At 50.2% G+C, this 12,350-nt stretch overlaps 1 protein-coding gene across 3 annotated transcripts in view; it reads left to right on the forward strand.

Moving 5' to 3' along the window:
• ATAD2B (ATPase family AAA domain containing 2B) overlaps positions 1–12,350 on the forward strand; it is a 974,520-nt gene that overhangs the window by 764,145 nt on the left and 198,025 nt on the right. For 2 of the 3 annotated variants that reach the window (XM_078647713.1, XM_078647714.1), the window contains exons 23-24: positions 2,425–2,547; positions 4,900–5,034. In XM_078647713.1, coding sequence (XP_078503839.1) covers positions 2,425–2,547; positions 4,900–5,034 — 258 coding nt within the window. The remainder of the gene's footprint in view (positions 1–2,424; positions 2,548–4,899; positions 5,035–12,350) is intronic. The other variant, XM_078647715.1, reaches the window with a different exon arrangement.

Genomic DNA, 12,350 nt, shown 5'->3' on the forward strand with positions numbered 1-12,350 from the left:
ATCCTGCTGCAAAGGTTGGAAGAGGCATGCATCATGGGCCCTGCCCTGGGCTGGTTCACCTCCTTTCTTTCTGAGAAGACCTTCCAGGTAACAGCACCCCCTTTCGCCTCCTTGGTTCATACTATTAAACAGGGTGTGCCACAGGGCTCTGCTCTGAGCCCAACGCTTTTCAACTTGTACTTCCAACCATTAGCACCAGTGGCCAGGAGTAGAGGACTTGCAGTAGAATCATATGCAGATGATACGCAGTTGGTGGTTGCACTCTCCGAGGACTGCGTGCGGGACACGCATACATTTCAGAGCGATCTCGCTGCTGTCGCTGAGTGGATGACTGCCAACTGCCTCCAGCTCAATGCCAGCAAATCACCGGTTTCGCTGGTAGGGAAAGATCCTGAGCTGTGGAGTGAACGCTTAGCAGCCTGCTACCCTGGGATGTGCTCCCGCCCCCAAGCAGGTGGTGAAAAATATTGGTGTCTGGGTGGATTTGGGTCTCAGCTTCCAGGTTCATACTAAGAAAGTGGCAGGGGTGTGTTTTGGTATACTACGGGGGCTCAAACCGTTGTTGGGCTTTTTCGATCCACCCATCAGGCAGGTTATTGTTCAGGCCTCTGTCTTATTGAGACTGGACTACGCTAGCTTGCTGTACCTGGGGGCCAACGAGAGTGAGATTTTGAGACCGCAGAGGGTCCTAAACGCAGCTGCCATAACTCTCCTTGGCCTTCCTAGAACCTGCTCCACCACCAGTGCTATTTGTCGGCTACACTGGTTGCCATGTGGGTTGAGTTTAAGTCCCTTTGCATTGCTTTTAAATCTTGAATTTTTCCTCTCCTGGCATCTTGTCCAAACTGCTTTCATCATACAGTCCCAGCTGCCAACTCCGCTCGATAGGTCATCATTTGGCGGTTGTTCCCCGGGGAAGAAGTGCGCGTGCTGGTGGGCGCTCCTTCCGCAGACTGGCTGCTAAACACTGGAACTCACTCCCTATACACATTCGCAGCATTGATAGTTACCTGGCTTTTCGTAAGGCTATTAGGACCTACCTCTTCCCTCTACTATAGACCCTCTTTTTGTCTGCAGCCTCTCTTTCCGTTTGCTATTAGCGCTGAGATGCCCTTTTGCTGGCGCAGCTGTGCGCTCCATAAAACATTATGACCTAACATTTGGAAACTTCTGAAGCATATGTTCCTTCCAAAGCCATTCGTCATTCCTGAGTGGGTGCCAAATCCAGTCATAATGTTCCTTATGTGCATGCCGTTGAAGTCTATGCACAGTTGCTTACTTTGGCTTGTGGCAAATAAGACATTTTCCTTTATTACCATCACTTCTGCTCACTGTTTGAGGGAATATCAGGTGCGTTGTATGCAATCTCCATAAGCAACTTTCTTCTTGGACATATTGAAGTTTTCTGCAAAAGGTGGTTTCATCCTTTCATTTCAGTAAATCAGTTACCCCGCTGTCATTTTTTGCTCCGCCACCCCGTGAAAGAGGAGGAGCAGGAGCGGCTTCATCCGCTTGACCCCAAGGGAGCTTTGAGTTTCTACGCAGACCATATGAAAGACCATTGTGAAGATGATCAATCCTTTATGGGGTTCACGGAGACCAGGAAAGGCAAGGTGGTGCCAAAGAGGATCTGTCGGGTGAATAGTTATCTGCAATAAAATATGCAACACACTAGTTAAGAAAGAGCCTCGATGAAAAGGCCTGGAGGCTCATTCCACCAGGGCCAAGGCTGATACGACATGGATGCTGGTTCCGGATATCTGCCGAACTGCAACTTTGTGTTTCACCACACACATTCATGAAATACTGCTATCTTGACAGTGAGGTCCAATAAGAGAGTCGGTTTGCCCACCCTGTCCTGCAAGACTTCTAACCTGACTCCACTCTCAGACCCCCCCCACCTTTGGGAAGTTTTGCTCTAGTATCTATTCTTAAGGGGACAAACTAGCAGTCAGAAATATCATGCAGTACTTACCTTCGTTAACCCTCTTTCTGGTGGATAATCTATCTACCTGCAGATTCCTCACCAACCCTACAAAAAAGTTCCAAGTTAGATTTTGGCATACTGTCACCTAATATTGGTTTCAAGTGCTCTGCGTTGGAGGGCGTGGAAGGGGAAAAATTAAGAAACTGATGTCAGCACTTACAAGTGACTCCACTCTGTCGCCTCTGTGGCGATATGAAGTCACCACAATAATATGGTGCCTCCTACTGCTGCACAGGGAGCATTAGTGAAAGAACATCTATATCCAGTGCCACCTCAAAGTATTATAAAGATGAGCAATCTGCGGTCCAGAGAGAGAATTAACAAAGCTAAGTAACTTGTACATTTGGTTGCAAGATGTTTTAAATCTTTGCTATCTTTTGAACAGTACCAATCTGAACAGAATTATTTAAACAAACATTGTTTACTTTTTTGTTTAGATAAGATAATAAGACATCGTGCATGCACGTTGAAGGACACTGCACATGCTATTGTTGCTGCCGAACTGGATCTAGAATTTAACAAATGCTGTGAAGAAATTAAAGAATCTAGAATAAAGAGAGGTAAGTTAATAAATGGTTATGTTTGAAGGTCAGCGCTTTATTCTTTAATATAATGTTGGCAGAATATATGCTTTAGGTTGCCTGAATTCAAAACATTACAAGCATTAGAGAGACACAGGAAGACTTTAAGCTCCTTCTTAAGGGCTACATTTAAAGTTTGGCAAATGCGATGAAGCACCATGTCCGCCAAACCCTGTGTCGGCCCACTTCATTTAAAGACAGGGGGACCTCAGGTTTTCCATCATTGGAGCCCCATTTAGTGAAAGTCTTCAAAAACCAAAGATTAATTATGCTGTCTAAGTAATATCTTGAATGAGCCCAAAAAGCCAATGGGTAACTTGTTGGGTACCTTTACAGGCAATAAAGGTGGTGAATTTGTTTTGTAATGTTTAATATTTGAAAACCAAATTTGTACAGTGTTCAAACTTAAGACTGATGTCCCTGTCCAAGTAAGGCCTTACTGGTAAATATCTTGAACTAGTAAGTGAGGTACAAAGGTGTCTATCATGTGCAACATTATTGGCTTCATACCTTATAGTTACAGGTGATATCAACTGGTCACCCATGATTATGTATACGCTCTTGAACATCTTTCCAGTAAGACTTGAGTGAAGCATGTACATGTTTATCTATTGTTCTACCCTCCAGATTAAGTGTAATCATTTTTCAACACTGAATCTTACTCTACAGCTTTTTGCCTTTTTGATATTGAATGAATTGGTGTATCCTAAATCACTAGATGCAATAAAGCACTCATAATCTTCCTCAACATCATCACTCACAACTGTGGAAAATGAATGTGATCAAAAATGAGATTTAACATTTGTTGAGCGAGAAATACGTTCAACATTATGATACTAAAGCAGTTTAGCATCTAACCTACTGATCCTAGCAGTAATTGTATTCTTAGCTCTCCCACAAAGAATGTTGACAAGCAGGGGTGACCTGTTCGATTAACAAACTGTTTTACCCCAAATATAAGTGTGGATTTTGTAGACTGCTCGAGGTACATACCAATAACTCTTTTATACAAATAACTATTTTCTATAGCCAAATATAGTTAATAAAATTGGTTCATTATAGAAGTAAAACTATTTGTAATTTCTTTATGCATTGATTTGGCTGAGATCGGCACACAATATTTTATAAGAAGTTATGAAATGTAAGATTTAATCTGAGGTCATTGCAAAAGATTGGTTGTGCAGGGGCCGAATTAATGGTACTCTTAACCCACTAAGAACTAATTTGCTCTGGATGACATCACACAAATTTCCACTTTCACTTTAACACCTTCGACGCCCTCGTCATGAGTTACACCTCTGCTACGCTCATGACGAGCTGAGCTCCTCATGAACGCATAGGTTTCCGTTTGCGGTTAGCGCTCAGCGGAAATATGCGCCGCGTCGAAGGTGTTAATATCTCCCTCAATAGCCCATCGTTGCTGGAAATCTTCTCCATACACTTAGTGTAAAATTTGCTAATCTTAGAAAGGGTTTGCGTTCATCCTTATGTGCTGGGGATAATTGGCAGCATCAACAAAATTAAGAAGGGATAAATACCTGTAGTAGAATATGTTGCCCTTCATTGACTAAATTGGATACGGGCAAATGCCTCTCCTAGGAATATGGTTCTGTAAATAATCAATCTCCTCTTTCTAAAACGTACACTTTTATTAGATACGTATGGCTCCCATACCATTGAGGATGGAAAAAACTCTCTCAAGAGTGTGTTCATGAGCGTGCTTGTCAAAACCCAAAACTAAAGAATAGTCCTTAAATGCAATAACACTAGGGATATCCTTGAACAATTTGGATGCTAGTCTCTAAAAAGTTGATGTTGCAGAGTCTAAGACAAGGGACATACGGAATAATTGAAACAAGGTGCAGGGGTATAGAATCTGTAGGATAACATTCTTTAGTGAGTTGAATCTGTTTATAAGCTTTCATGTAGGGCGTAGAAAACGTAGTGGCATTAGTCATCTTATTTACCCAGCCTTCAGCATACTGGTCTGGGCGTTGTCACTGAGAATGGGCATGATTTGGTGAATATGGGGATTAATGCAGGTGCAGAGTTTCTGAAGTTCAAAGGCTGTGCTATCAATTATACCTTGTAAAAGGCTGTGTTTTTAAAGTTCAGACAAAGTCAGGAAATTTGCCACTGGCATGAAATATAGTCTTGGATAAACTAATAAAAACGAACCCTGTATTTGTGAATTGCTGTGAAGTTCAAGGCAGAATATTGGGATTGATCCTTTGGAAGCCCTTTGATTTGGTGTTGTAGATTTTAATATTATGGATTTAGTGGTTCAATTTGTTTACTTCATGTTGGTGAAATGTTCATTGTTTGTGGCAGGTTTACCATTATCATCAGAACTAATAAGACCACATGGTTCAACTACACGGAAGACTGATATCTTAACTGAAGAAACATCTCAAAACAAACATGGAAATATGGAGGCAGGGAAAAACTCTGCAAGTAAATTTATGTGTAAGTGCATCTGCTTCACATTTGATCATTTCTTGGTTATTTGCATGCACGTACTGCCAATTATATTAATCAAATTTATTGGTTGGGGGAATTAGAACGCACAACACTAGACACAAATGGCAGTGAAGCTCTGCAGGTAGGACCAGGATGTATACCTAGCGAACAATGACCGATGCAGTGATCACTCGGGACAATAATTCAGTTTTTGTTTATATGAATTTCCAAAGCCTAACTTTCACTAACGGGTATATTAGCACTAATCTTTTAGTTGAAAGGTGGAAAATCATAAACCAGTAATGCAAGAAACTGTCTTTTATTGTTATTTAGGAAATCATTAGGATTTCTAAGCTTTTCTGGAACAAAGAATTTTGTTGATGCTTTAAATATTTGTTGGTAATGCAATTTCCTTTGTTTTTTGAGCTGCTATGTAGAAGACTGTACCACCAATAGTCCCATTTAAAATTAGGGATCACCCTGTGAAGTGTAAGCATGGACCATAATATCAGTCTAGGTTGATAAACCTGAAATTTCTGAGCCAGAACAGAGGGCAGAATGTTAACTGTTAACTAGGCAAAGTGATTTAAAAATAATGTGTTGCTTTACTGGTCGCCAGCGGAGCTAGTAAAGCGTAGTGGAAATTGAATCTGTCTTTTGAAGATGAAGAGCAATCCGCTCCTCTGTCTTTTGGACGAAGTGACATTTTCTTGTTGCCTTACCATGGAGTTCAACATTTAAAGCATATCTGAAAGAGACTATTGGTTATAGATTCTTTACCTTAGAATTGCCCCCAGGCGTCAGACTGTATTCCTAGAATTTTTCTTCAGCAGTACCCCTGCACGTTGGTAGGTGGTGCCGGTCAACTCTGCGCCCGTCATCGGTGTCGTGGTTGCCAAGATGACGTCGTGGTGCCTACATAGGCGCCGCCACTGCGTGCTAACGTACATTCTTTCTTTTTTTGCTCCTACATAGCGCAGAACCGGAGCTTGCTCCTTAGTCATTTTTTTACTAAACTTTTTTCGACTTTTGTCGACATCTTTTTCGAGTTTTAGTCACCTGGTGGGTGAGGGATGTCCCATCGTCAGACCGGATTCAAGCCCTGGGACTCCTGTCGCAAGCTGATGCCTGTGATCAATTCGCACCTCGTGTGCCTCTAGTGCCTGGAGCACAACCAGTACCCGTAGTCATCCTCTGGCTGTCGGCCCATGAATCCAAAGTTTTTGTGGGAGCGGTGCTGAAAGCTTTTGGAGGCCTGGCAGTCGGCTCCACGTCGTTCCCAGTCTTGTTTGAGGGAAAGGTCTCGAGACCTGTTGTGGAGCTATTAGACCTCCTCTAAGTCTTTGCACTCCTCATGTAAGTTTAGGCACAAGAGGAAGACGAAGAAGCATAGTCACTCTTCGCTCTTGCCCTGTCGGTCGGTTGACGCGATCTGGAGCTTTGTCGCTCTAAGGCTTCATCTCCGGTGCCTGACTCAGGGACGACTCTGCGCTCCCTCACCCCCTTTCTGGGAACAGGTACGTCCCCTGCCCAGCTTTGAATGCTCTACGAAACCCTCCACCGTGTGTTTGGGCCACCCGATTCTGCTGGTGCGCCTTCTGGTCCCGCGGAGCTGGTTGGAGGCCCTGGGCCTTCGCTGCTGGCAGCTCCGGCACGCAGGGTTTCGATGAATACATACCTGGATCCAGATCGATGCTGGTGGAACTTTCCCGGCGGGGACACACCCCGGCACTGGCCGTGCCCCTGGCCAAAGCAGTCCCCTTCCCGAGATGGACCTGGAGCCGGATCGACATTGGCCACCATTGAATCCGAATCCGGAGGGTATTTTGTTCCCTTGTTCATCCCAGGTGTTCCCCATCGCGCTGAAGGTGGTGATGAGGACTGGGAGGGGTCGCTAGACCCTTTAATAGACCAGCTGTAAGAACCGGACTGGAGATAGGAATTGGGTGATGTCAGTTGTCTGGATACCTCCCCAGACCTTGGCATGCTCTCTCTCTCTCTCTCTACCGTGGCTACGGAGGAGGAAGCGCCCTATGCAGTGGTTGTGTGTAGGGCAGGCGAGGCTGTGGTCCTGGAGCTTCCTACAGTGGCAGTCAAATTCAAATGTAGTGACAGTCATTACTAACCTCCTGACAGAGGTACTTCTGCCGGCGGCAACTTCCTCTGACACCTCTTGCATTTTAATGAAGCCCTCACATACGTCCTCCTGGGTTCTTGGTCAATGCCCAGCACAGGGGCTCTTGTGAACCGGCAAGTGCCCGCCGCCACACCCTGGCTCCGGGCGATCCAATTTTCCTCACCCAACACCCTTTCCCCGAGAGCTTAGTGGTCCAAGCCTCTTCTTCCAAGGGTGCATTCCCTCGTGCACCTCGAGATGGAGAATCCAAGAAGCTGGACCATTATGGGAATCATTTGTTCTCTTTATCCAGCTTGGAGATGCGGTCTCTGAATACCACTTGTCTCTTGGGCCACTATACACATAGAGTCTGGGATACAATTGCGCAAGAGCTGCCTCAGTGCCCGGAGGTGTGCATTCCTTCCCTCCCTCAAGGGAAAGGCAATGCAGGTGTTCACAGACAACACCACCGCTATGTGGTACTGCAACAAACAGAGCGGGGTGGGGTCGTGAACCCTTTGTCAAGACGCCCTTCACCTTTGGGCATTACCCTTTTGGTGCAACACCTGGCAGGCTTTCTGAACGCCACGGCGTAGGAACTCCGTGTCTGGTGGATCACGAATGGCGTCTTGACTCAGAGGTGGTGCAAGGTCCCTTTCAGCAGTGGGGAGAGCCTTGATTAGATCTGTTCGCCACTGAAGAAAATGCGCGATGTCAGCTGTTTTCGCGTTTTCGCGTTGGAGTTCCCAAGGCGGCACTCACTCGGCAGTGCTTTTTGGCCCGAGTGGACTTGCAGCCTTCTGTACACCTTACCCCTTCTGTGCAGAGTGCTGAAGATCAAGCGCGACCAGGCCCAAGTCATTCTTGTGGCGCCAGACTGGGCACAAAGTCTAGTACCCGAGCTCCTGAGCATGGCTATCGATCCTCTGCTCAGACTGCCCCTTAGGTTGGATCTTGTCGCAGCAGCAAGGAACTGTTCTCCACCGAACCTGTCCAGCATCCACCTCCTTGATTGAGCAGTAACAGTTGACAGTTTTTGACCTTCCTACCAAAGTCTGTAATGTCATCTTGGCAGTCAGGCATCCCTCCACTAAGACGGCATACGCCTGTCGATGGAACAAGTTTGTGGCATGATGCACAGCAAAGGCTTACCTTTTGTGCACTTCCTTTGAGCCTCTACATTACTGTCCCCTTAGGCTTCTCACTTTTAAGACTGCCTTTCTTGTTGCCATTACCTCTGCTCACAGAGTGAGTGAGCTTCATGCTTTTTCTTCTTAGCCCCCTTTCTTCTCGGTCCATCCGGACAAAGTGGTGGTTTGAACGAGGCCCTCATTCCGGCCTAAAGTTGTCACTCCTTTTCACATCGAACAGACGATTACTCTGCCCCCCCTTTTTCCCACCTCTGCATCCTTCCAAGGAGGAGGAGAGCCTCTGGGGCATCTGGACCCGAAACATGCCCTGTCTTTCTACCTTGACCGCACAAAGGATTTCCGGGTGGACGATCAACCTGTCGTTGGCTTTGTGGGTGCCAAAAAAGATCCGGCTATGCAGAAGCATATAATCTCTCGATGGGTCGTCCTTTGTATCAAGATTTGTTATGCTTTAGCTAAAAAGTAACCTCCAGTGGGGCTGCAAGCTCATTCCACTAGTTACGGAAGCAACTACTGCTTTGTTGCGTGGAATCCCACTCATTGAAATCTGCCAGGTGGCTACTTCGGCTTCTATGCACATAGTCACCAGGTATCTATTCAAAGGTAAGGAATCTATAACTAATAGTATCTTTCAGATGATCAGGCTACTTTCCTTCCCTAACAATGTATCTATTTGACATGTTAGTTATAGATTTCTTACCGCCCCACCCATCCTTTACGCTCTGTGAACTGACTATCTGAAAGAGCCACGTTAGCATTAGATTCCTTACCTTAGAATATCCCCAGGCGTCAGACTGGATCCGGAAATTTTTGCGTAGTAGTACCCTTGCGCGTCGGTAGGCGTCGTCTGCGGCTCCGCGTCCGTCGTCGGCGTCGTGGGCGCCGTGATGACGTCGTCGGAGTACTTAGACGCCGCCTCCGCGTGCTGACGTCAGTTCTTCTTTTTTCCGCGCCAGCAAGCGCAGATCTGGAAAAAGCAGTAACCCTAGTCACTTTTTTACTAACCTTTTGATCCTTTTTGATTGCTATTTCGAGTCTCTCGACTCCGAAACGGTGCCTTTAGGGATGCCCGGCTTCAAGCATTGTGACGATTGCGACCGGCTGATGTCGGTCACGGATCCTCACCGCGTCTGTTTGTCGTGTTTGGGCGTCGACCACGACGACAAGGCCTGCTCCGACTGCCGGGCCCTCTCTTCGAAAGCCAGGTGGGAGCGGTCCCGTAGGCGCCTCGAACTCCGGCAGTCGGCCCCGCGCCATGAGAGGTCCCGATCCCATGGGAGGTCGAGGGACAGGTCGCGGGCTCGGAGCCACCACAGCTCCGAAAGTAGGCCGCACTCCTCCGGGTCGAAGTCGTCGTCAGGTAAGAGGCACAAGAAGTTCAAGCGGCGTCATCGCTCCTCGGACTCCCCCGACGCTCGCGCGATGCGGCCGGGGGTTCGGGTGACACCGCCCACGCGGCTCCGTCGGAGTCGCGGGCGCCGCGTGCAGCTCCACACCCTCCGGTCCCTGGGCTGAACGCGTCGCCGGAGGAGATCGAGCGCTTCCTCATAGCCATGAGGAAACTCTCTCCTCCGACAGGCTCCGCGGCGCCTTCGGGCCCAGCGGACCCGTCTGGGAGCCCTAGCGGGTCGGCGGCTCCGGCCCCGACGCCGTCGGGTGCTTCGGCCCCGACGCCGCCGACGCCTTCGGGCCCGGCGCCGCAGGTCCCCTTTATCCCGACGCCGCCGGTGCCTTCGGGCTCGGCGCCGAGGGGTCCAGTTGTTCCGACGCCGCCGACGCCTTTGGGCCCGGCGCCGCAGGATGCCGCTGGTCCTCCTTCGGGATCTGGTTCGTCGCCGGTGGATCTGACGGCCTCCCCGGTGTCGGACCTTCAGGTGTCACCTCCGGCGCCGGCATAGGCGGCGCCGTCCCCGGTTCCACCTTCGTTCCTGTTCCGGCGTCGGAACGGCCCCGATGGGCGCCGCTCCAGACGCCGGTTGGAGAGTTCCATCTCTACGAACAGGCCCCATTAGATGAGAACCCTGAATTTCAGGAGATGGGTGATGAAGAGGACTGGGAGGGGTCTGAGGACCCTCTGACCAGAGAGTGTCAGTCTCATGAGGACTGGGCAGGAGACCTTAGGGAGGCCAGTGGCCTGGACACCTCTCCAGACACTGGTTTTGTCTCCCCTCCTTCCGTGGCATCGGAGGAGGGGGCAACTTATAGTGTGGTGCTGATGAGGGCTGCCAAGGCCTTGGGCCTCGAGCTCCCCGTTGCGGCCGTGAGGACTAACCTCCTCACTGAGGTCCTTAAACCGCAGTCAAGCTCGGCCGAGCCTCTGCTGCCCTTTAATGAGGCCTTGACCGACGTTCTGCTGGGCACTTGGTCCAAGCCCGCTACGGGTTCGCCCGTAGATAGGAACGTGGCCAGACGCCACCGCCCAGCCCCGGGCGACCCATGTTTCCTGTCCTCCCACCCTACCCCCGAGAGCCTGGTCATCCAGGCCTCCAATTCCCAGACCGCATTCCCGTCCGCCCCCCCGGACCGGGAATCCAAGAGGTATGACCAGTATGGGAAGAAGATCTTCTCATCACTTAGCCTCGGCCTGCGGTCTTCTAACACCGCCTGCCTCTTGGGACGTTACACCCACTCTGTGTGGGATAAGGTCGCGGAAGTGCTGCCAGAGTGTCCGTTGGAGGTACGGGCCAAACTCGGCCAAGCCCTTGTGGAGGGCCGGGATGCAGCCAAGTATTCCATCCGGTGTGGGCTGGATACCACTGACTCGCTGGGTAGAGCGATGGCAACAACGGTGGCGGTCAGACGCCACGCCTGGCTGAGGTCCGCCAACTTCTCGGCAGATGTCCAGAACACGCTTATGGACATGCCGTTCGATGGCCGTCGTCTCTTTGGCGACAAGGCAGACCATGCGCTTGAGCGTTTTAAGGACTCCAGGGCTACGGCCAAGTCCTTAGGCCTCTCGGGCCAGCGCCAGCAATCGGCTGCCTATCACTCCTTTCGTGGCCACAGAAGGGGTGCGCCCACACGTGCCGCCAGCCACGCACCGCAGGGCAATACCCAACGCGGTGGCGGCCGTGGGAACCGCCGTCCAGGTGGTCGGGGCAGCGGCGAGGTCAGTCCACACCTTCCCCCGCAGCATCCGCCTCAAAACCCTCCTAGTCCGTGCTTTCAGGCCCATGTGACGCCAGTGGGAGGCAGGGTTCGCCATCACCACCTCCACTGGCGCACTGTCACGTCGGACAGGTGGGTGCTGCAAATCGTCCGAAGGGGCTACTCCCTCCCCTTCGAGGCAACTCCTCCAGCCATGCCACCGCAGAACCACCGTGTATCGGGGGATCACTTGCGACTTCTGCAGGAGGAAGTTACCGCCCTCTTGGCCAAGGGGGCCATCGAGCGCGTTCCTGGGCCAGAAGTAGGGTGTGGTTGCTACTCCCACTACTTTCTGGTACCCAAGAAGGGCAAAGGGGGCCTACGCCCTATCTTGAACCTACGGGACGTCAACGGCTTCCTCCGGAAGGAGAAGTTCAAGATGCTGACACTGGCTCAGGTCCTGGCTGCCCTGGACCCAGGAGACTGGATGGTAGCGTTGGACTTGCAGGACGCTTACTTCCATATCCCCGTCCTGCCTGCCCACCGGCGCTACCTGCGGTTCATGGTGGGCCACGAGCACTTTCAGTTTACCGTGCTCCCCTTCGGCCTTACCAGCGCCCCACGGGTGTTCACAAAGGTGATGGCGGTGGTCGCAGCTCATCTGCGCAGGTTAGGGGTTTCGGTCTTCCCCTACCTCGACGACTGGTTGTTGAAGGCGGGCTCGCCCCAGACAGTCGTCAGCCACCTCCAGACGACGGCAGACCTCCTGCACCAGCTGGGGTTCTCCATCAATGTGCCGAAGTCACACCTGTGTCCCTCTCAGAAGCTCCTCTTCATCGGAGCGGTTCTGGACTCGGCGCGGTTTCGGGTTTATCCGCCCGAACAGCGGGTCCGGGATATTCAGGCTCTGATTCCCATCTTTCAGCCGTTATCCCGGGTTTCGGTCAGGTTGACGCTGCGGCTTCTGG

Source organism: Lissotriton helveticus, chromosome 6, assembly GCF_964261635.1.
Source record: "Lissotriton helveticus chromosome 6, aLisHel1.1, whole genome shotgun sequence".
NCBI classification, from domain to species: Eukaryota; Metazoa; Chordata; class Amphibia; order Caudata; family Salamandridae; genus Lissotriton; species Lissotriton helveticus.